At 37.9% G+C, this 25,878-nt stretch overlaps 1 protein-coding gene across 1 annotated transcript in view; it reads right to left on the reverse strand.

Moving 5' to 3' along the window:
• FARSB (phenylalanyl-tRNA synthetase, beta subunit) overlaps positions 1-23,959 on the reverse strand; it is a 51,710-nt gene extending 27,751 nt beyond the window's left edge. Inside the window, exons 1-14 of the mRNA XM_005883488.2 lie at positions 23,859-23,959; positions 19,954-20,009; positions 18,345-18,499; positions 17,666-17,735; positions 16,827-16,942; positions 14,603-14,753; positions 13,188-13,296; positions 12,026-12,096; positions 10,301-10,362; positions 9,349-9,400; positions 5,345-5,406; positions 4,894-5,101; positions 4,352-4,432; positions 3,447-3,539 (exon numbers count right to left, since the gene is read on the reverse strand). Coding sequence (XP_005883550.1) covers positions 3,447-3,539; positions 4,352-4,432; positions 4,894-5,101; positions 5,345-5,406; positions 9,349-9,400; positions 10,301-10,362; positions 12,026-12,096; positions 13,188-13,296; positions 14,603-14,753; positions 16,827-16,942; positions 17,666-17,735; positions 18,345-18,499; positions 19,954-20,009; positions 23,859-23,916 — 1,344 coding nt within the window. The 5' untranslated portion in view covers positions 23,917-23,959. The remainder of the gene's footprint in view (positions 1-3,446; positions 3,540-4,351; positions 4,433-4,893; positions 5,102-5,344; positions 5,407-9,348; positions 9,401-10,300; positions 10,363-12,025; positions 12,097-13,187; positions 13,297-14,602; positions 14,754-16,826; positions 16,943-17,665; positions 17,736-18,344; positions 18,500-19,953; positions 20,010-23,858) is intronic.
• Positions 23,960-25,878: the final 1,919 nt, after the last annotated feature.

The following is a 25,878-nucleotide window of genomic DNA, read 5'->3' on the forward strand; positions in this document are numbered from 1 at the left end:
CTTATTTTGAAAATTGAAGTAGATTTTAAGAAATAGAAATACAGGATGAGGCAAAAGTAGGTTTACAGTTGTGCATATGAAAATACAATAATTAATAAGTAATACAAGAATAAGCTTTATGTTTCACATACAACTGTAAACCTACCTTTGCTCCACCCTATATTTAAATAGATTAAATATGAATTAATCAAAATTTTAAAAACCAGGACCAGGGAAAATGTAAATGTAATTAAAACACCAAGACAATGAGGAAAACAACACAAATATGTAGGCGCTAAAAAAACTATGCAGCTGCTATGAGCAGGCTACGACTACAGTTTCCAGCTGAGTAGCCAAAGAAGTACAAATAAACATCCCAGTTCTTTAAAACAAATATACATAAAACCTCAAAACTTCCCTGCTTTTGTCTGTGAAATAAATTTCTCACTCTAAGATATGAAGTATGTCAGCTGTCAAGACATCACGTTCCTGGCAGGGTTTTACGCGCAGTGGTATGACAGCATGATTGAGAATCTGGGCTCTGCAGACTCCAACACCATTATTTTTGGCCCAGACTCTTGCATGAGCTTCTTAAGCTGGGTTTCTCTGCTTCCACTCCTGCCACCTTATGGTCTATTCTCCACTGAGTGATCCTTTAAAACCTAAATTAGATCACGAAACTACCCTGCTCAAAAATCTCCAATAGGTTTCCATCAAATTTTGAATAAAACCCATGTCCTACATGGAGCCTCTCTCCCACCTCAGCGCCTGCTGTCCCCTGGCTTCCTGCACTCCAGCCACACACCCGCACACCACAAGCAGGTTTCCATCTCAGACCTCCCCACTTGCTCTTTCCTTCTGTAATTTTATTGACATTCTTCCCATAGACCCACATGTGGCTACCTTACTGTCTTCAAATCTCTGCGCAGAGGTCCTCTCCCACAGAGGCCTGCCCTGACCACCTAGCTAAAATAGCAGCCTCGCCTAGATCCTGCACAAGGAAGTGTAAGCCCCTAAAAGGACTTGCTAGATTGTGAGGTGGGAGAAAGAGAACATCTTTCCTATCACATTCATTCTATCAGCAAGCTGGTAATTCACCTGCAACTTGCTACTTTCTTAAATATCCTTCACTTCCCCAAACCATACAAACAAAATTACAATGTTAAAAGAAAGCTTAACTTATTGGAATAGAAACAAGCTACTTCATAGATAACTTTTCTTAGTGTTTCTCATTTTATTTTATATATAAACCTTATTTGCTTATTTAAAAACCCACACTAATATTTAAAAAAACCCACACACAAACAAACCTGAATATGATCAAGCTTCTAGATCTAACTACCAATTTATTGAAAATACTAGAGGCCCAGTGCACAAAAATTCATGCACACAGTCCAAGATCCCTCTGGCAGCCTGGGAGCCCTCGGGGGATATCCACCGGCTGGCTTAGGCCCGCTCCCCGGGGGATCGGGCCTAAGCTGGCAGTCAGACATCCCTCTGGCAGCCTTGGGGGATGTCTGACTAACATCATTGACGCTGTGCTGGCCAGCCATGAGCCGGCTTCTGGCTGAGCAGCACTCCCCCTATGGAAGTGCACTGACCATCAGGGGGCAGCTCCTGCATTGAGCGTCTGCCCCCTGGTGGTCAGTGCGTGTCATAGCAACCGGTCCTTCCCAGTTGTTCTGCCATTGGGGTCAATTTGCATATTACCCTTTAATAATATAGGATAGGGACCACTGGAATGTAGTTAGCAAAATCCTAAATGTAAGAACTCTGAAGGGCAAATGACCCAGTTCCTTCAACAGAGAGAGAAAGAGAGAGAGGGGAACAACCTGCAGAGTAAAAGAGATGTAAGAAGCACATCAGTCAACTTGGATGTACAATTTCATCTGAGTCCCAAATCAAACTGAAAAATTGAGTCAACTGGGAAAATTTGAACAATGAGTGGATATTTGAAGATATTAAGGAATATTATTGCTAATTTGGGGGAATGTGGGAAAATTCTGTAATTTTATTGACAATAATTATAATAAAACTTCACTTATTTTAACTAAATATCATTTCTTTTATTCATTTTCTAACATATCTATTATCAGAAAATAGTTCAAAGTTAAAAATTACGCAGGAAAAAGAATGGGCTTAGACGAGGGGTGGGCAAACTTTTTGACTCGAGGGCCACAATGGGTTCTTAAACTGGACCGGAGGGCCGGAACAAAAGCATGGATGGAGTGTTTGTGTGAACTAATATAAATTCAAAGTAAACATCATTACATAAAAGGGTACGGTCTTTTTTTTTTTTTAGTTTTATTCATTTCAAACGGGCTGGATCCGGCCCGCGGGCCGTAGTTTGCCCACGGCTGGCTTAGACAATAAACTGAGTTACAAGACCATAAACAACTTTAATTTAACCATAAATAAACACAAACCTGTTAGCCACATTAGTAATGGTAGGGCATATCTGTGTTGGTAAGGCAGGAGTAAAATATAGAATCTGTCAAGTCTAAAAGGCAGACTCAGTTTCATCTCAAATGTATTTTATACAGAAATATTGACTCTTAAGTGTGCAAAGCCACAGCTTCCTATAGTGACATTTAATGTGTTTCTGTTTTCCTCCCACCTATATAGAGGATTAAGACAGGATGTAAATCCTAAAAACACATTACCATATCTTAAGAAAAATATTAAAAAAAAAAGAAAGAAAACTATCAAGTTTGATAAATGAAACTGTGAGAAAAAGAAAAATTTGCAATAACCTCAAATAAAAATCCATTAAGATTAACTGAAATATCACCCTATCCAAATGAATTTTAAAATCTCTTATTAAAAAGAACACCATGGGCATTTTTTAATGTATACATGTACACTGATAGTCTGACAGAAAACTTTATGACTCCGTTTGATATTATCAGTGGGACTTTTGCTGCTGCATCACTGATGACAGAGATTTTACATCAGGTTTATATTTCGTGACCTTCAGAGATATGCACAAGCTACTACTTTCATCCATCAGGCTACTCCTATTACGAGACTTAACAACATTCATCACTGAGAACAAAGATTCACAAGTGTATGTGGATGAAACCAAAACACTGGTCGGATCTAGGAAGGCAGGGAAAGTTAAGGCAGAGGCATAGAAATTGCTCATCCCCTCTCTCGTCAATCCACGTCTATGGTTTTTAAGATAACTTGTTATGTAAAATTATTTATTTATCTAAGATGCACCTACACTGAATTTATCTGAAAAATAAAAAAGTCGATATTAAGAAAAAAATTGTAAATGGAAGATTATAAGAGAGGGTTTCGCATGCCAGCAAAAGTTACTGGCGTGCCATGTTTGGCACACGTGCCAGGGGTTGCCCACCCCTGAACTATAACTTATCCAAGGGATTTTTTTCAATATCATATGAGGTATAATATCTGAAAAAACTTTTCATAACTTATGTACTTTCTCTACTGAAAATTCTTACCTGAAATTCAGCTGTTTTAGGATTACTTATATGGACTGCATTAGTTGCAGAGATATCCAAACCAAGTTTATCAGCAATATCTTCCTGGGAGCACTAAGAAATGCATACAAAATAGATCAATATGGAAAAGTGACCACCAAATTTAATATAAGAAGTATCAAATGCTGTAAATCAACTTATTGACTTATTACAATGTTGATTCTCTATATAAATCAGTGAGTTAAGATTAAGCTAAGAATAAACATTTAGCAAATAACTGAGGCCCTCAGCAGATGCAATTTAACATCAATAGTTCTCCTACGATGAGTTCTAGCGGTGATACAGAGCTACAGTAATTTTCACATGAGGATGGTGGTATTGTCTGTACTTGGGCTGTTCCTAAGCTAGGCTTCCATTTGCCTTACCAGGGGATGGGGATTTCCTCCTTTATAATAAAATTAATTTACTGATTTCGGCCCTTTATGTCAGCTTTTCAACTCAAAGCAAATGCTTGGGAACATGTTCAAAGACAAAGAATACGTTTAATGTGGAAAAATCCCCAAGCCCTTAACCAGGGCAGCATCTAGTGGACACAGGCACAGCCAAATTAAGACTAATAATTCTAACCTAATAAATTTGGTTATGAAATTCATTGTGAACCATCAACACGCACATGAAACTATAAAATACATTATGATCTGTTATTGAAGACTTTTTTTAGTCCTTCATGTTTTTCTGTGATTAGAAACAGAAATCTCCCAACATTTCTTTATGAGAAAGTTGTACCATCTCAAATAACAAAGTTACTCTTTTAAAGCCTGGAAATTTTAGTAATCTAGATTTTATAAATTTATATAAGGAATCCTGGAATCGACAATTCAGTTTCAAAGTCAACAGTCAGCTGAGCAGAGAACATGTAAACATACCAGAGCAAACGTAAGTGCTTCGGTGAAGCCAGCAGCTGCCATGTCATATCTTAGAAGTTCCGTGAGCTTATTAAGGGGAAACTGGGGGGGAAAAGTTTAATTCACCTCAATAAAATTTGTATTTTTTAAAGAGATTTATACAGAACATGTGATAAAAGGAAACCACCCTTCCATCCTTACTAATATGCTGCTGGTGCCACCCCTCCTCCACCCTCACCACCCCAATATACCTACACAGACATACAAAACCCCACTTTACCTCTCTCACACAGAGCTGCTGCCTCCAGGCCCAGGCTAAGAAAATGAATCTCCCAGTTAGAGATTCAACAAGGGCTCTACTAGTACACTCAAAACCTGTCTTTCTTCAAAGAACTAGTCATCACAGGTTTCCAACTCTAATCAACTGGGCATCTGTTTTGTATCCTCTCCATAGCAAATGCCTCATAGCACAGCACATCCAAATACTGCTTAATTCCTATGTTCTGGCATTCAACAATCAGATTCTAACTATAAGGAGTGTTTATTTACGGGTGCAATCTTACTTGATTAGCTATGGTGTATGTTTTCGGGAGAGCCATCTGAATGTTGTTATATCCATAGGCAATAGCTGCATCTTCTACAATATCACATGCATGGATAACGTCAGCTCTGGTCGGAGGGATTTCAATCTCAATCTGATTCCCATCGCCAATGACTTCTGACTTTAAGTACATCCTAGTCAAAAGCTTAGCAATATTTTCTGGTGTTTCTCTGAAATAGGAATGTACAAACCATAAACTTCACTGCATTATTTAAAACATGTTTCTTTTTTGTTTTAAAAATCCTACTTCTTTCTCAATTCTAACAGACGTCCTATCATCACTTCACTTACTCTGAAAGGGTTTCAAAACCCTCTCCCAGCATTCTTTCAGGAAAAATTAAATAGTGTTGTGTGCACTTCACTCTTGAATTCTCTCCAACCGTAAATAAATAGATGAAATTTTCAGAGCATACCTGATTCCAACTTTTTTGTTAATTAGGTCAGCTCTCACCATCTCCTTTCGGTAAGCCAGTTCCTTAAGAGAAAGAGTTTAAGAAGCTTAAATCATCCCCATAAGATGCAGCCTTAGCCATTTTCTATTTCAACTTGCTGTTGTTACAGTTTCATTTCCCTTCCAAGAAACTGTCACTAGAGCCACATGCTGAAAATACTTGGTGTTTCAAAAAAGTATGGAGGAACAAACCTGCTACATTATGTTCATGTCAGAACATTCTACCTGCTCGACTACTGGAACTGCTCACAAAGAACATCAAATGCCAAACCGTATTCTCTTTTAGAGGGTCAGTCACCATTTTCTTCAACAAAACACTGGTGTATTTATCATTGCTAACATGCTATGAATCCTGCTGAAGATTTTCAGTCTCATCTCGGGCAAGTAGGTGTTTATGACCAAGAAAGAGTAATTCATGTACCACAATGTTCTCTCCCTTCCTGAGTCCAGGAGTGTTAGGAGACATTGCTTTCCTATCATCTTCCAGGTGGGGGAAATGCAGCCCTGCCCTAGTGCTAGCTCTCAAGCTGCTCCAGGAGCCAGCACTACCAGAGCATCTCATGAACTGGTAGTTCGTCATCTTCAAACTGTACATAACTCTACATGGTAGCAGGAACAAACACGCATAAAATCCAGGCTTTTTAGCAACTTTGGAAACACATCTATGAATATTTCTTATCACTAAATTACTCTCAAGAGTGTAACTGCCATTGGCAAAAAGGCCATAAATTTTAAGACCCGTTTGCACTCAGGTCAGGACAATGAGCCAGAGCCTTGCTGTTCCAAATACAGTTCTCGGGCAGGAGCATCAGCACCACCTGAGAGCTCGTTAGAGCGACAGACTCCCGGGCCCTTAGAGTCAGAGCAGGCACACAGGGCAGGCACACCAGACCCCCTGAGCCAGAGCTGGAATGTTCTCAAGATCCCTAGCTGAGTGCACATTAGAGTTTGAGAAACACTGGACTGGAAGCTATTGATTGCATAAAAGTAACTAACCTTTACTGAACAGTTACTAAGAGCTAAACAGGACAAGATACTCTTTTAAGATAATCTTAACCCTCATAACAGACACTATTAGTATACTCATTTTACAGATAAGGAATATGAGTTTGATATTAATAACTAGTTCAGGTCACAACAATGTTAAGCTGCTTAATCCTAGCACTGGCTATATTTCCCAGTGCTTAGAAAAATGCTTTTTAGATAATAAGCACTCAGTATACAGTTAAAAAATATATGCATGCATGCATGAAGTAACAAATGAAGAAATTAATAAACAAATTCAGGTAGCTTCATTCCAAAGCTCACAGCATTAACCATTAATTAGTGTCTCTGTTCTCTTTTTCTCCTCTAGTTCTCTTATTCCAAACTCTATTCTTTTATATGAAACTAGAGCAGCGATGGCGAACCTTTTAAGCTCAGCGTGTCAGCATTTTGAAAAACCCTAACTTAACTCTGGTGCCGTGTCACATACAGAAATTTTTTGATATTTGCAACCATAGTAAAACAAAGATTTATATTTCTGATATTTATTTTATATATTTAAATGCCATTTAACAAAGAAAAATCAACCAAAAAATGAGTTCGCGTGTCATCTCTGACACCCGTGTAATAGGTTCGCCATCACTGAACTACAGGCCTGCTGCACAAATTTCATGCACTGGAGGGGGGCCCTCAGCCCAGCCTGCGCCCTCTCGCAGTCCGGGAGCCCTCGGGGGATGTCTGACTAATGGCTTAGGCCCGCTCCCTGGGCCTAAGCCAGCAATTGGACATCCTTAGCACTGCCATGGAGGCAGAAGAGGCTCCCGTCACCGCTGCTGTGCTTGCCAGCCATGAGCCTGGCTTCTGGCTGAGCGGCACTCCCCCTGTGGGATCAGGCCAAAACCAGCTCTCCAACATCCCCTGAGGGGTCCTAGATTTCGAGAGGGCACAGGCCAGGCCAAAGGACCCCACCGGTGCACGATTGGGGCCAGGAGAGATGCGGAAGGTTGACCAGCCGGGGAGGGACTGTGGGAGGGCTCCAGGGTGTGTATGGCCCGTCTCACTCAGTCCCAATTGGCAGGACCCCAGCATCAAGCTAACCTACCAGAGTGTCTGCCCCCTGTTGGTCAGTGCATGTCATAGCGAGCGGTTGAGCAGCCTTAGCATATCATTAGCATATTATGCTTTGATTGGTTGAACAACTGACTGGTCGACCAGACACTTAGCATATTAGGCTTTTATTATATAGGATAACAGAAGACTAGAAAACATTTTCAGAGTGTTTGGGAAACACTGCTATTTCATGTGAGGAAGAATTAGTTTCCCCCAGAGGCTCATTCTTTTCTGGGAGGACAATCTGTCCTAGTCTAAGTTTACAAAGAAGTGAATAAATAAATGATGAAACACCGGTATAGCACTCCTTTTCAGAAAGTCCACCATTTCACATTTATGAAAGCTCTTTATAATAAAAATAAATGATTTCAAGGAATTAGCTACATGAGGAGAAAAGTGAACAAAATTTTAAGATATATTTCTTTTTCCTCCCAAAAGTATATATTTCACTTTTATTAACACTTGACAATTCTTCATATTAAAAAGAAAAAGGACTTTTTCAAATAAGACATTATTTTAAAATAGACGGAAAAGGCACCTCTAGCTAATCCCAAATACTACTGTGGTAGATTGTATAAATGGCCACATTCTTACAGTCTCCATGGCCTTGGAGTCTACTTCATCCCCTTTCCATCTAGCAAAATCACTGGTTCTGCTTAAAGGCACCTGAGCACCGGACATGCTCTCTTGCTGCTGGGAATCCGGCACCACCATCAGCTGGATGATGAGAGACACTTGACCTACTGACCCCACAGCCAGAACAGACATGTGGCCATCCCAGGTCATCCAGCTGTTAGCCTACCAAGCAGGGGCTACACAGGAGCGAGCCCAGCAGAGGTGAGCCAAACTGGGCCAGACCAGAAGAACTACCCAGTTGACCAACAGAATCATGACATAAACAAATCCTTGTTATTTTAAGTCACTAACTCTTGGGATGGTTTGTCACATAACAAAAGCTAACTGGTAACAACTACTAAAATAATTAAAAAAAAAAAAAAGACACTGCCTATAATTTCAGTCATGCTTTCTACAATTATACATTTATTTTGAATTATAACTAATACCCTAGAAAAAAAGATGATTCTATATACTATCAGGAAGGGGGAGGTTTTGATCTTAGCAGGTTTGATCTACTTTAAAAGCTATTTTAATAGTAGAAACTACTCTAGAAATGACAGAGGAATAATGAAAAAAACTACTTCATAAATGACAGAGGAATAATGAAAACACACACACACACACACACACACACACACACACACACACACACAAAAACCAGCTCATCAAAGAATGGCCTCACTTAATCAGAACCATAACAAAATGACTGAGACACATTTAGACATGAAAGAATAGCATGTATTAGACATGACATCTTTATATTTATAAAGCCCTCTTGGGGGGGGGAAAGCCCCAAATTAAAAATAATGCTAGTTTACATTATTTTTAGTTACAGTGATGAACAAGTGTGAAGAGACTAATGAGGTTTGGAGGGATGAGTAATCTTAAAAGGGGTGAGACTGTAAATTACCCACTTAACTAGTTAATAAGAGAATAAATCACAGAAATTATGGCCAAATAATGCTGAGGTATAATATAGTGTGTTAGGAGCTAAAGTGGGACTGTCGAGGCTTAAATCCTGGCCCACCTATAACAGGCAAACTATTTAATATCTCAAGGTTTCTGGATCTCCATCTAGAAAAGGGCATGATAACAGCAACCACTCTCAGAGGGTTAATGTGAGGATTATATCCATGTAGTGCACATAGTGTAGTTCCTGGCATGTGGGTGGATGGACAGATAAACAGGCAGCACTCCACAGCCATTACCATTATCATTATCACATCATCATCAAGTCACTTCTTAAGTACTTACTGGAAAAGTAGATGATTTTCCATTAGGAAAAACTACCTCAGCTCCTTCAACCCTGAAAAAAAAAAAAAAACTTAAGAAAACAAAGATCCATAAATTCTAGAAATGTGCATGGTTAACAAATCTTTCACTTGGTCTACAACTATAGCCTCCATATATTGAAACTGTTCACATTCCAACACTTTTTTGGTTTAATCCTCCTAAATACAACCTTACTCTACCATTCTCTCTCCTGTGGCTCCCATGTCTCTCCAGGCAGCACCCACTTGATACATTTCCCAGTCCTGTAGAGCATGCACTCTCTATGGACTCCTTGCCAGTACTGACACACACAGTCCAGGCTTTACCAGGGTGGTGTGTTACACAACAAAAGCTGACTGACACAACCACTAAAATCAATTTTTAAACAAAGCAACTGATACTGCTCATACAATTTCAGTCCTACTTTCTACAGTTATACATTTTGAATTATAATCAGTAGTCTAGAATAAGCTATGATTTGGTACACAGTAAGGGCCATATAAGTTTATTAAATATTTTTTAAATAAAAAATAGCTTTGAAAAAATTACAGTAATCTTATTGCTATATACATGGGACATAAGATTGCTCTGATATATACTTCTCTACCTTTGTCTGGCTCTTCCTCTTGCTATTCCTTCATGTTTACATTCTCAAATTCAATGATCCTTAACACAGCTTAAATTTCATTGCCTCCATGAGGCCTGCCCAGATTGCCTCAGCTAGGAGTAACTTGCCCTTACAAACAGCCAAAACATCACTGAAAATTTTTAAAGTACTTATCACTTTTTATTTTATACATTATTTATGCATATGTCTTAGCTCCCAAAGAGATTACATGTTCTAGTTACAGGAACACATTTTTCATCTTTATATTTAGCACAGGCCTTCGTGCTTTGCCTTCAGAAAAAACAATAGGGCACCAAGTGAACTTACGTAAATTGATTCTCACAATATTCACTGAACATGGTGACAATAATATCAAGAACTATTTTTGCCTGCAAAGAAAAAAGACAAATATTATGGTAATCTATAAATATATGTATTTTCTCTTCATTCAGAAATGAATATTTAATATAATTTAGTTCCCAAATATCTAAAAATGAACCTCTATACACACATTGTAAAAGGGGGAATGGAATAAACACTTATGAGCTAAATTAGGCCTGTCCTTATCTTCAAGTGTTTAGCATATATGCTGTTTTCTGAAAGGTACAATCCATGACTGAGACAAATCATTTACTTCCCCGACCCCTTCCTTGGATTCACCACATTTTGAGTACGACAAATGGTTAACTACAGATCAATACCATAAGTCTCTGCAGCCAGATGCCTGACTCTCACCTCCACCACTTAGTAGTAGTCTGGGCAAGTTACTGTCTTTGTACCTTAGTTTCGTCATCTGTTAAATGGAGATAATTAAAGTCCCTACCTCATTTGGTTATTATAAGGAGTGTGTGTGTGTGTGTGTGTGTGTGTGTATTACACAGAAAGCAATGCCTGATATAGTGAATGCCATAGCGATTTAATTTTTTTAACTAAAAAAATATGCTTAGAAAAAATACAGTAACCTTATTAGGATATATGCCTTGCTTTTATATATACTTTACTCTTATAAACAAGCTTCAAGAAAGATATCCAAGGTCTGCTAATGTATGAATTTTAAAATGTTTTTTAATATATTACTACACTATTTCCCAAGGCAAATATGATACATAAAAGTTGTAAATGAAATACCTTACAATGATCTCCAACTCTGTAAATGTACATGAATGCCATTTACCTGCCTTCTACACCCCAGCCTTCTCCTGCCTTTCAAGTTTACCTTTCTTAAGTTGCTTAATTGCCATCTCACTCTATGCCTTACTTAACATGAATAAAGAAATCATATGCCCTAGCAAAAAGCTTTCATAGCAATCTAATCCAATATATGTAGTGGTTGAAAGTGAGTGCACAATAGTATTCTACATATTCTGGATGTCATTATGTGCATAAACACTTTATTAATTGTTAAACAGAATTTCTTTATAGCCAGTTCGTTTTTAAAGAATTTTTATCAAATACACAACAGTACCAAATTACCCAGCATTTTAATTAAGCCAGCTAAGATAAATAATTTATACAGATCATATTACAATACTTATCCTCTTCTGTTTTACAGTTAGGTGGTTAATTATCCCACAACAAAAAGTTCCTTCAAGTCAAGAAACATGTAACTCATTATTAAATTCTTGGCACTGAAAAGACAGTACAGGTGCTCACTAAACATTTGTCGAATGAATGAAAGCACCATAACTGAAGTACAGAATATATCTTTCTAATTTTCTAAAATATGTTCCCACCATCAAAATAAACATATTTTTAAATTTAGCCATATAGTCTTGACCCAGAAGTAAAAACTCCCACGACAAGTTCCTTTAAGTCAAGGAACATATAACTCATTATTAAATTCTTGGCACTGAAAAAACAGTACAGGTGCTCACTAAACATTTGTCGAATGAATGAAAGCACCATAACTGAAGTATAGAATATATCTTTCTAATTTTCTAAAATATGTTCCCACCATCAAAATAAACATATTTTTAAATTTAGCCATATAGTCTTGACCCAGAAGTAAAAATCTATCCTGACAGTACAAAAATAGAAAAAAGTTTTATTTACCTTAGTAAAGTCAGTTCCTGTGCATTCGATAAATACATTTCTAGTATTTACTGTTATTTTGGAATGGTTTCCTACAATGAACACAAAATAATAGCAAAACAATCAGTTTCAGAAATATAAGTGCACAAAAAGCTCTACAAAACAGAAACTACATTTTAATTTAGAACACAATATAAATTAACATCTCAAAGTAAGGGGATATACAACTTTTATTTTAAGCTCCATTGCAGAATAAAGACAAAATAATAACAGGCCTTACTGAGTGTATCCAATGTGTCAGGAGCTATGCCAAGCACTTAGCAGAGGTTATCTCATCTCATCTTCACCACAACTCTAAGACAGAGTTGCAGAGAGACAACTAAGATTGAGAGATAGAGCTCACTGACCATGATCACAAAGTAGTAAGCAGCAAGGCTAAGATTTGGGTCTGGATCTGGCTACCTCCGGAGCCCAGATTCTTAACCCCTATAACTACTAAAGTCCAAGCTTTGGAGCTAATGTAAATTGGAAAAGAAAAGCAAACATCTATGGCTTCAACATCATTAAATTTCGTAGTTACATTCAAGTTGTCTCATCAAAAAAGCCTTCAGAAGAGTTAAGAGGGTAAAATTCAGTTTAAAAGTTTTAGTTTAACTATAAAACAGACAAAGCAGAATTTAACTTTGAGTTTAACCAAGTAAATTACTTAAAACCAAAAAAAAATCTAGAGAAAAGCATTCAAAAATATTTCCAGTCCAGCCAGCGTGGCTCAGTGGTTGAGCATAGACCTATGAACCAGGAAGTCATGGTTCCATTCCCAATCAGGGCACGTGCTCAGGTTGTGGGCTCATCCCCAGTGTGGGGCATGCAGGAGGCAGCCAATCAATGATTCTCTCTCATCACTGATGTTTCTATCTCTCTCTCCCTCCTTTTTCCTCTCTAAAATAAAAAATACATTTTTTTAAAAGAATACTTACACATTTATAAATTTTATAAAAATCCCAAGTAAGATGCTGTTGAATAATGAATGGAAAGAACTATTACAAGAAAAATCTACCAAAGACGTGAGATTCTCAGATTAAGAGTTAATTTGATTTGATTCAGCCAACTCTATTGAGAATTCTACAGAAATACTGAATAAGAAAAGATAGTAAAAATCGATGATGCTTAAGAAATAGCTCACCATTGATGATTGGAGGCATTGATAGGACGACACCATTGCTATCATAGATAACTGGGTACAGGGGCTTATTTTCAATAATATGTAAGTAATGTTTAAGATGGTTGTCAGTCTGAAAAAATTTAAGTCAAAATTAGTTTTTTATTTCTATCAATGTAATTAGTTTATATACCTACCTAGTGTAAAAAGAAGGTGAAAAGTCAGAAAAACAATAAAAGTGCCCTAGATTACAGAGAGTTCTAAGTTTTTAAAGGTGCTAATATAAATTAGTGTCTCAACATCCTAATACAGCCTCATCTCCCACTGGGAAGAGATGAAAACACAATTGAGCCATTTTTCAACAGTGAAAACAAATTTGCACTGGTAAGCCTGAGTCATCTAAAATAAAACACACACCATCACAAAACTACTTAACTTGACTTGGGGTGGTGAACACTAATACAGTGTACAGATGATGTATTGTAGAACTGTGCACCTGAAACCTGTATAATTTTGTTAAGCAGTATCACCCTAATAAATTTAATAAAAAGGAAAAAACAAACAAAAATTATTTAAATAAATCGGAGAAATCACTAGCCAATCCGGCCAAGGATAATAGTTGCTTTTTTTCTAACAATATCCACTACTCCTCCTCTTAAAGTGACTACTGAATTCCTTGTCACTATTATATGATAAAATGATAATAATGGGAGGCAAACATTTTGTAATAGTATTTCACACACACATAAAAACAAAACAAAACACTAACTAAATCTATTGTTACTTTTACTTACATGAGTTTAATTATACCCAAATATGAATATTACATTGTGGTATGGTCTACTTCAGTGATTCTCTAGGAGCAAATTAAAATCATCCAAGTGGATAAAAGTGTAATAATAAAACAAAACTATACCCACAAACAAAAATTATTTAAATAAATCGGAGAAATCACTAGCCAATCAGGCCAAGGATAATAGTTGCTTTTTTTCTAACAATATCCACTACTCCTCTTAAAGTGACTACTGAATTCCTTGTCACTGTTATACGATAAAATGATAATAATAGGAGGCAAACATTTTGTAATAGTATTTCCCACACACATAAAAAAAAAACCAAAACACTAACTAAATCTATTGTTCCTTCTACTTACATGAGTTTAATAATACCCAAATATGAATATTACATTGTGGTATGGTCTACTTCAGTGATTCTCTAGGTGCAAATTAAAATCATCCAAGTGGATAAAAGTGTAATAATAAAACAAAACTATACCCAGAACCCCTCCTCCAGATCAAATAATCAGTATCTCTGTGTTGGGGCCCAGACACTGCTATTTTTTTTAAAGCACTCAGTACATTTTTCAAATTCCAAGATTTGACTTTGAAGGAATTTCAAGATTTATGCAGAGCTATTACATAATATAGAAGAAAATTTACCTTGTATATATTCATCAGTTCACAGGCTGTATACTCCTTTGTCTTATTTAGAGGTTTGAATCTGATATCTGAAGGTCGCTTCGCAGTGTAAGTAAATGGGCCTGACAAAGTGTCCAAATCATGGGTACCTATAGCAACCAACGCTCTTTTCCTAAATGTTGAAAGAGGGAAAGAGAGAAGGAAAAAGATAGAAAAAGAGATTTGAATATTCCAAAGCAGAAATTCTAAAGATAACATAGACTATATGTGTTTTTAAATTATTTTTAGACACTTCCCTAAAATTGCCTGTTGCTTTATGCAACTTTAGAGGAGTATAAGGAACAAATTCAAACAACTATTAAAAGTAATGAGAAATTATAAAGCTACTTACAAAACATTATTTCAGTAGCTGAAGTAAATTCCTTGCCACTATGCTTTCCCAAGTGCTATGTTATAGGACATTTTCCAAATCAACATTCCCTCTGTCTTCTTTGAATTTCATTTCCTCAAGTAAACATGTTTTATTAAATTAGAGTAAACTACCAAATCGCTGTATTTTTTACTTTTCTATGTTAATACATTGTACATTAATACATTCTACATTAATAATGGAGAAAATTTAATTTAAAAGACTGAATTTACATTTAAAGTTTAATGTGTAGGGAAAGTTCAAAAGCTACTAATTTCCTTTGTTCTACAGTTTATCTACAAAGGATTTAAGGTAATTTTAGGAACTTATAATAAGTTACAAATGAGAAAAGAAATAGAAGTAGGATATCAAATAGATCCAGAACAATGTAAATATTAAATTAGAATCTAAAGGCCCACCATCTTACCAACGAGGGTCACAAATTTGGCTCTAAGCTTTCTTTTCTTCTTCTCTTTTTTACTTTTTTATTGATTTTTTTTATTGATTTTTTTTTCTTTTTAGAGAAGGGAGAGGGAGAAAGAGAGAAACATCAATGTGAAAGAGAAGCATCGATTGGTTGCCTCCCGTATACACCCCGACTGGGCACTGAACTCATACCTGGGCATGTGGCCTGACTAGGAATCAAACCAGTGACCTCTCAGAGCACAGGAAAACACCTAACCAACTGAGCCACACAGGACAGGGCTGGCTCTAAGCTTTCTAACAGACAATTCAACAAGAGAAACTTGGACAGAATTTATGGTGTCCTTAAGATTTCTTAAACCTGGTTTTAGATATATATGCATATATTTGCATATTTATGCATAACCACATATACATTAGTAATCAAGGATTAAAATGCATTAGTAATCAAGGATTTTATTAAAGTCCATATTACATTAACTCTGAAATAGTTTTTAAGATTTGCAAGAAACCATATTTTGGTCAACCTCTAAGACCAGTGACTAAAACATTAATATCGTTGAATTGAACAGAATTGTTGACAAGCAAAAAGGAAGTGTTACTTTACTCAATGAGTTATATGCTTACTAGAGGCCCAGTGCATGAATTCGGGCTGGCTGGGGGAGGGGCCGCAGTGCACGTCATGGCGACTGGTCGTTCTGGTCGATTGGCTTTTATATATATAGATTTCAGAACCAACACAAACAAATTTGACATATTAGCTAAAGCCTGATATTTGTTATCATCAGTAAATATGTAATTTCCATTACAGTTTTGAAATACTAAAATTATTTCAAGGACTCTCATCATTACGTTCCTTGACCTTCAGCAGTTCAGGAATTATTTAGGTTTGAAGATCACTATACTGATGGGAAATGATGTATAGTAACGTTAAAGATACAATAGGAAAATTTGGTCATTTAAAAGTTTCCAGTTTTATCTGTCAATTTATAATTAAGCTCACTCAAAAAGTGCATTCAAGCCAAAAATTTCCCACTTTAAAAATGAAGATCATACTTCAAATTACCATGGCTTATTATTTAAAAGTATAATCCACTACTAATGATTTGAACCAAAACACAAAAAAACAAGAAAATTTCTAGGACTAGATAGTGGTTCTATACAGTAATCAAAATATATCTTATTTTCCAATGCACACACTATTTATAAGCAATAATAATTAGTTGTCTGGTAAAGGAAATTTAACCTCGTCACTCTCACATTTTATTACTTTAGAAATGCTTTGAAAAATTCTGAATATGAAGAAGAAAGGAAAAAGGGAGGGAAACAGAAAAGGCAGGAAGAAGGGGAGAGAGGAAGAATGGAGAGATAAAGTGACGGAAGGCAGAGAGAAAAGAAAATGCAACCACAAACCTGCAAATGTTCTGATGCAACTTCTCTTGAAGTTCAATGAAGCTGTCATAGCGATCTTTAGTAAACTTTATATTTCGGAGAACTGCTGCTACAGCGTAAGGGCGTATTTTAGCTGTCTGAAATTAATCATGTCATTAGAGATGGTAAGTATGAAGGCTTTTCTTTGTAATAACATTTTGTAATAGAAAGTTAGCGGCACTCTTGACATTATCACACATTTTCATTCAAAAAGTATATATTCATTCATTCAAGTAATAAAATATAGTGGTGACAAGAGACAAAGTCATTGTCCTCATGGAATTTCCATTCAGTAAGAATTCTGAAAATTTACTAAATGAGAAAAAGTTATCTTTTAAGTAGTTTGCTCTAGTTGATTATTTTTTTACCAAAATAACCTCCCCCAAAAGTTAAAAGGAAAAAAAGCAAGTCGATACTTATTTAAAAAAAAAAAAAGAATTCTGAAAATTTACTAAATGAGAAAAAGTTCTTTTAAGTAGTTTGCTCTAGTTAATTATTTTTTTACCAAAATAACCTCCCCCAAAAGTTAATTTTTAATTTTATCACTGTACCACAATTTAAACAATTATATCTCAAATGTATTTTAAATAAATATTTGGATGTTATTTTCCAAAACAGATGCTTTGTCCCTTTCATTGCTTGATACAAACAAATTGACAGTTTTTAAAAACTAGAAGGTTAAATATACATCCATTTTAGCAAATGATCAAAGAAATTATATTTGGCAAAAGATTCGGCTTTGTTCTTTTTTCCACCCACATGACTGATATATACACAAAAGAAATTGTTTTTAAAGGAAAATAAGATTTTATCCTTATTACCTCTTCTGTGATGATCAATTTCTGGATTTCTCCATTAGGCATTACCCGTTTATATACTGGAGCCTTTATCCTAAAATAATATTAAAACAAACTTGCTCATTATTAACCAAAACATTTGATAACTTAAGTATATTCTCTGCTGTGTAAACAAAATGAACAATAGGCTGAAGTTACAGCAAATCAAATTTGAACTGAATATAAAAAACAACACACAAACTAACAAACTTTCTAACATATAAAGTTCTCCATAAAACCATTAACCACTTCACTGTTAAAATATGTTCCCAAAATGAAAGGCTATGACTCAATATTCAGAGAGTGTTTCAAATGGCTACAATCTACATGAATCTCACGCACTAATCATCCCTCTACCCAGCGGTTCTCAACCTGTGGGTCGCAAACAATGAAAATACATCCTGCATATCAGATATTTACATTACGATTCATAACAGTAGCAAAATTACAGTTATGAAGTAGCAACGAAAATAATTTTATGGTTGGGGGTCACCACAACATGAGAAACTGTATTAAAGGGTCGGGCATTAGGAAGGTTGAGACCCACTGCCAGACCTAGAGCTGTGTGCCTGTCCAACAAGGTTTTTGCTAGAAACTTAAAACAATGACAGGCAAAGAAAAAACATCCAATTTGGCAAAGTATTTAATGAATATATACCCTTACCTTTCTTTAAAGACTTGAAGTCCTCGGACCAATCCCTCCAGACATAGGAGATCATATCTATTGGCTGGAACGTCAATTTTGTAAAGAATAACATCAGATGCCCCCTCTGCCTTTTCATTACCTTGTTCCTTACTTATAATTTCCTTCTCAGAAGTCTAAAACAAGCACAATAAAATAAAATGAAATTCTTTGGCAAAAGTAGTTGTCAGCACTATAAAGCAGTAACTACATTACATATATTATTTTCTGCAACAAAACATAGGTTTATTATAATCTGCAACAAACATAAAAATGACTTTTACTGAGCTCACACATCTAGCATTCTCATATTCTCTCTCTCAAAGAGACTAATATATGAGGCCCAAAGAGACTAATATGTGAGGCCCAGACAGGCAATGTAATTGTCACTGGTTACACAGCTAGTGATCGTGGGAACTCCAACTACTACTCAAATTTTCTGATATCTAGTCCAAAGTTCTTACTGCACAACCTCAAACTTAATTTTGAGGTCTAATTAAATTATTGATAGCAACTTAATATAAACTACAGAAATCTTAGCCAACTTCTCAAGCATACAGATGCTTATTAATGTAAAAAATCTTCCTGTAATATTAGTAAAGGCACAGCAGGAAAAACAAGGCAAGGCAATGAACATTTTTGTCAGCCTGACAATTTTTTAACTTTATAGTGTTATAAAATACTGAATAGATCAATAAGATAAAAGGCTTAAAAAATAAGTAAGTCTTTACTACATAATCAATATTAGTGGATATATTTTGTAAATTAAGCTATTTTAAAAATATTTCAATCATTACATAATTTAAAAAACTAGGAAAATGCTTCATAATCATTTCTATAAGCCATTCTTCAAAAATAGATCATTTTAGAAGATCAATGTAGAGTATATAGTAGTGATGGCGAACCTATGACACGCGTGTCAGAGGTGACACACGAACTCATTTTTTTTGGTTGACTTTTCTTTGTTAAATGGCATTTAAATATATAAAATAAATATCAAAAATATACATCTTTGTTTTACTATGGTTGAAAATATCAAAAAATTTCTATATGTGACACAGCACCAGAGTTAAGTTAGGGTTTTTCAAAATGCTGACACGCCAAGCTCAAAAGGTTCGCCATCACTGGTATATACAGTAATGACCTAGGGATGAATTAACATTGGTTGAGTATGCATGGAGGAAGGTGGGGCTGGGGATCGGAGAAGTGAAGGAGGGGGAGCCGGAGGCCAAGGAGACAGCAACTCCGGCTGAAGCAGCATTTCCACCGCTTCCCAGGTCCCTTTCCATATGGTTAATCTGCAATAAGGCACCTCACTGCCAGAGCTCACTCTGATTCTAGGGTTACCTGAGATGGTCTACCCAGCTCCACAGCACTAGCCAGATAACGTGCGGTGTCTGCACACAGAAAAAGGCATGAACCCCTTTAGAGATTTTAATCAAAGCAACACTCTCAGAACCAGAGCTTAGCCTCTTAACAGAGAACACAGGAATCACCATGGCCCACAAGTGTAACAAAAATAAACTATAGTAAACATCTGAAAAATGGGCTTAAACACAGAATATTAGAAAAATAAACATCCAATACATACGATTTCATCAAGTTCCAGGCCAAATTCAAAGCATAGTTCATCAAATTCTTCGTCAGCTAGGGGGGGGAAAAAGGATATTGCTTTAATCTGATCAGCATAAATGAACTGTGTAGAAACTGCATTTTTCTTATTAATTGCCTTACACCAAGCATACTAAGTATCAGTCATCAAATGTCACCACTTAACAACAAAAAATGCTTGAACAAAAAATTTAAAAATAAGAAAAAACACACAAAACTTTTATTAAAGGGCTGATTCATCTAACATCAACTATGGAATTGGGTTACCTGAACTGGGAAGTTTACATTTACTTAGAAGAAAAACCCATTAAATAGGGATCAATGGTTAGGCTCCAAATTACAGACCCAACACATTGAAATGTCATATAAATCCTATCATTCAAAATTCTCTGAGGCAGCCTGACAGTTGGCTTTGGAGGCAAGCCTATCAGAGTTTGAATTCTGACTATCCCACTTACTAGTTCTGGAGTTTGGAACCTTACATAAACTTTCTAATTCCTATGCCTCCTCCATAAAGTGGATCAAAATGCCTCATCCATAAGATAGCATTTTGCAGACATTTATGTATAGCATGCAACTATTGGAAAAATTTTAATTAAGTTCATGAAAATAATGGGCCTGTCACAGTGCCCTGAAATGTAGTAACTCTGCAACAACTAATTGTTCTCTTCCTTATTTTAAGTTATATTCTACTTTACTCTGCTACCTGATACAGCATTTCTAGGGTTTGCTCATTACCAAAAATTGAACACAAAGCATCATTACCAGTATATTCTAGTGAAAAGCTGGCCTTAAGATTCCAGATCCCAATATTAAATCAATTTAACAAACATTTATTGAGCACTTACTATATACCAGGCACTGTACCAAGTGTCAGGGCTACAAAGATAAAGAAAACACAATTCCTATGTTAACTATCTCCTACTCTAGTAAAAACACCAGATGTGTAAATATAGTGAAGTGCAAGGTACAGAGATGACCCAAAGGAAGTAATCAGCTCCACTTAGGGTCAACTAAGGCTTAAAAAAAAAGGATGCGTTCATTAGGCAGATTGTAGGGAGACAACAGCATGGCAAATTTGGAAAGTTCAATATAGATGAAGCATAAGGTTCATGTCAAGAAGAGATGGGACGGAACAAGTAGACAGAAGTCATGTCATAACACCCTCAGGGACTTGCCTTCCGTCCTGCCTGCTGGCAATGGGGAGTTACACTGACGGATTTTCAGCTGAGCAAAAGCATCATTAGATCTGCATTTTAAAGAACGGTGGAAGGGTGGCAGAGGGATTGGAGCAGGGATGCTACTACAATAGTACAGGTGAGACAGTGAGGACTTAATTAAAGCAGCAATTTGTAAAAAAAAAAAAAAAAATCTGTGAACTGCAATAAAGCAAAGTATATCTGTAATACTTCCAGCTGTACTTCACAAGAAAAAACCAGCAATAAAATCGTGATTAATAATTCCCTGTAAGAAAATGACACACCTAAGTAAATACATCTTAGAGGTTTGTATGATATACACAGGTAGCTCTGACAGTATTGCCAGCAATTACTGCAAAGCAGAACAGAACTAGAACTGAACAGTGACAATAAATCCATTAACAAGAAAGTGAATGGCAAGAGGAAAACATCTGAGCAAAAAGGCAATAGAAAAAGGTAGACTAAGGAGACGAAACTGCCCCAGAGGGCCCAAATGATGAGAGCAAGAAAAGCAGCTTTAGACATGTCCTTGACAAGCAAAGAGGGGGTAAAAAGAAAAGCAATAATTAGAAACAGTGGGATTTAGGACAGACAGAAAGCAATCCTGGGAGGGACTGAAAAAAAGGGCATGGGAACAGAAAAGAGTGAATGAGGCATTATCTGAAAACAAGGAAAAAGCCAGCCTAAAAAAGAAAAAAAGGGTAAGAAACAAAATGGATCCACGTTACTTGAAAACCAGGTGCTTGCCACACATGCTTCTCCTTTTTTATTTTTTTAAGGACTTTTTATTGATTTTTAGAGAAAGGGGAAGGGAGACAGAGAGAAAAACATTGATATGAGTGCAAAACATCAATTAGCTGCCCCTGCACGCCCCCTCCTGGGGACCCAGCCGGAGAGGCAACATCCAACCAACTGAGCCACACCAGCCAGAGCTGCTTTTGCGATTTTAACCTCAACCAAATTAACAGTTAAAAAATTACAAGGGAAAACACACGAAATATAAACTAATGATGGAAGACTATTATTTCTGTCTTGTCTGAAGTATATCTCAACAACATCTTTCTGACTGAAATTTGTGGAAAATCAAGCTTACCCAACCTCTCTCATTATGAAACAAACGGGAGAGGGCAGCTAGAGAATATATTAAAACAGCAAATGACAATAAATAATCTCACCAATGTTTGAAACCTGGATTATTTATTTCTTTTCCAGAGATGAATACCTGGTGAGAACTGATCAATGTTGTGAACAAATATTTGCCCACATACCACCTTATGCAAATCTGATATACTATATACCATTACTGTGAATATGATTTAAAAGAATGGGTGAGAAATATAAATAAGCAAATTAGAAAATAAAAAGTATAGGGAGTTAGAGCCAAGTTCAGAGGGCAGGAGTATTACCTCTATTTTTAGGGACTCATGGCAGAACTCTAGGGAGAATAACACTTCAAGACTACATAGTACCCACAAGTGCACCTTTAAAACCGTTTTTAAAAGCTAACTTTATTTTGCCCTGGCCAGTGTTGCTCAGTGGGTTGGGACATTGTCCTGTGCACGGAGAGGTTGCTGTTTGATTCCCAGACAGGGCACATTCCCAGGCTGCAGGTTCCATCCCGGGTGGGGGTGCATACGGGAGGCAAACTATTGATGTTTCTCACATCGATGTTTCTCTCGCTCTTTTTCTATACTCTCTCTATAAAAATCAATAAAAGCATTTTTATTAACTTTATTTTCACAGTAACATATTCTTCTAGGAAGGAGTACCTGTTAAACCGACTAGGGCTATGTTACCATATTGAGCTCTAAAACCAAAGATAACGCCAATCAAGTTGCTACATACAACCTTTATACGAGCTGATAATCATGGGGCGGACATATGTAATTTCAACTGCTACATCTATGGTGGCTGATAATTGTACATAATATTCCCCCCTTTTTAAAAAAAATGGTATTATCTTTAGAACTGAAAAGAGATGAAGAATCGCATGAAGACTAAGCCCATCGAATAGCCTCCTAGTCGTTCAGGTCTCAGCTCAAACGTTACCACCCTGTCCTAATGCTATTCTGTGCACAGTATCTTTTTTTTGTTTCCTTGCTAGCATTTAATATTCTCCGAAAACCATTTTACTTATGTGCTACTTAATTATTGTTTGCCTCCCTTGTCAGAAAGCGTGAGTGGGCCTTAAGGGTCATCTGCACCGCTGTGTTCTCAAAGCGCTTAGAAGAGTGCCTAGCACCCAACCAGGCACTCAGTAAATACTAACAACATAAAACAAAAACAGAAGCCGTCAGCCCTGCTGCTCAAACTTCTACTACCCCTTCCACTACCCCTCATGCACGTCCCCATGTTTCCCTTCTTGGTACGCTCAGCTAGCTACACTCGGGATGCAACCCGGGCTGCAGTCCCATGCGGCCCCTGGCACCAGGGAGTAGGCGCTCCAGCCGAGAACGCTGAATGAATGACTCGGCGAGCCGGGCACGTGTGGGTGAGGCCAAGGCAGCCCGGGCCAGACCGCTTCTGAGGTTACATCAGTCCAGGCCGCCACTCCGGCCGTCAGCCCCACCCACCCCCGCCCGCCGGATGCCAAAATGTGTCAAACTGTATGACCATGGCCACGAAGCCCTTTTGGAGAGGGGTCTCAGCCTCCGCGGGGAGACACAAGCTACGGGACGGCACTCACTGTAGGTCCGGCCGAGGGCTTGAAAGAGCAAATCGCGCTTCACGCTGACAGTCGGCATGGTGAGTAGGGTCCACTGCGCCTGCGCGGCGAGCGGTCCAGGCCTCAGGGACCCAGGTACGCAGAACCCAGCCCCTCCCCTACGGGCTGTCTTAAATATTGCCTGTCTTCTTCTAAAAGCTTCTGCTTTTCTTTTTCATCTGAAATCAAATAAATTGCCACTGTTAAGCTCATTAAAACTAGAAGCTTTGGATAAATAACCTACAGGCTGGTGAAGGAGACATAATTGGATAAAATAGGCGATGATTTGGTGGGCAATCGTCCAGACTGCAAAAGCCCTCACGCCTCTAAGGCTCCGCAAACTAGATGGGCGGTGCAAGAGGGGTGGGTGCATAGCAGGGGGCGGGGCCTCGACTCGGAGAATCCGGGCGGGGAGGTGGGGAGCACGTGACTGGGCGGTGTCTGAGGCAGCGGGAGAGTCTATCAACAGACCTCAGCCTTTATGTCATTGTTACAGTCTCCCTTGTACACTTGTAAGTACTGTCGCTGTGCTTTGTTTCAGCCTTGCAGCGGCCCTATAACGGAGGCCTCATATTTACTCCGTGATGCCCACGGGCCAATGCTATGCTCAGTCCTCTACCGGCCTTAGCAGATTTCCTCATGGCAACTCTGAGTGGACTGGGCTGAATAAGCACACCCCGCCCCAAAGGTATTAGGTCCTAAAGTTTAGGACCTAAACCCTAGGACCTGTAAATGCTGCCTTAAGTGGAAAGAGTCTTTTTGCAGGTGAAGGATTGCAAAATGGTGAGAGTATCCTGGATGATGGGAACGGGCCCTAAATAAAACCACGTGTCCTTATAAGAAGGAGGCAATGGGAAATCTGACGAACAGAAGAGGCAGACCATGCACCCAGAAGGCAGCGCGCGGAGCGGTGCAGCCACAAGGCCAGTCGTGCCAGGAGGCACCAGAAGCCGAAAAGGCGAGGGGATTCTCCCGAGCCCTCTGCAACCCGCCTGCGGTGTCTCGACACGCATTCTGGCCCAGAGAAACTGATTTTGAACGTCTGGTCTGCAGAACTGTAAGAATAAATTTCTTTGTTTTAAGCCACCAAGTCTGTGGAAAGTTGTTACAGCAGCCATGGGAACTTACACACTGGGTAGGTACTACCGCTGAAACATGGAATTTTAGGGGCATAGAGGCAGGCTTAGGGAATTTTTAGAATTGGGGTCCCTGGTCTGTGGTTGTTACAGCAGCCATGGGAACTTACACACTGGGTAAGTACTACCACCGAAACAGGAATTTTAGGGGCATAGAGACAGGCTTAGGGAATTTTTAGAATTGGGGTCCCTGGAAAAACACAGGGCTACAGAGTGAGAGAAGGTCCATTTCCATCACACAAGGAAGCCAGGCGCAGTTATATTTCCATAAGACAAGGGAACTGGAAGTAGCCAAAATAGGTCTATATTTACAAAATAAAGAAGGGGGAAGAAAGGCCAGAGGCAATAGGAGGACAATGAGGGAGGAGGGCCTCAGGAGTTACTATAGTAACCAATTCGAAAGGGAATATTGACCAACCAGAGGGGCTATCAGGGCACAGGAACTGCAGCCTTTATAGACCCTGGAAATAGGAAGTCCGTAGGACCCTTTCCCACTCCCCACGTGGGAGTCTGTGCTGTGAGATTCTTTCCCTTTTCCCACATGGGAGTCTGTATTTGTTCTTTAATAAATTTTCACCTTTGCTATACCACCTTCTGCCCGTGAATTCATTCTTCGACTCCACGGGACAAAGAATCCGGGTTCCAGTCCAAAATTCCGTATAACCACTGTCCCCATTTCACAGATAATGAACCTGCGGCACATGCTATCTGAATCACCCAACTCCCGAGGCAGAGCTGAGGCAGTTCCATGGGGGGGGGGGGGGGGGGTCTTGCCCTTTATTTCTCTACTGTACAGTGAATTGGCCTTCAAGGCCATTCATGTGAGGGGGCAGCAGCTGGATTGGATTTAGGCCGCCCTGATGGCC

The sequence above is a fragment of the Myotis brandtii genome, unplaced genomic scaffold (genome assembly GCF_000412655.1).
Source record: "Myotis brandtii unplaced genomic scaffold, ASM41265v1 scaffold79, whole genome shotgun sequence".
In the NCBI taxonomy this organism is placed as follows: domain Eukaryota; kingdom Metazoa; phylum Chordata; class Mammalia; order Chiroptera; family Vespertilionidae; genus Myotis; species Myotis brandtii.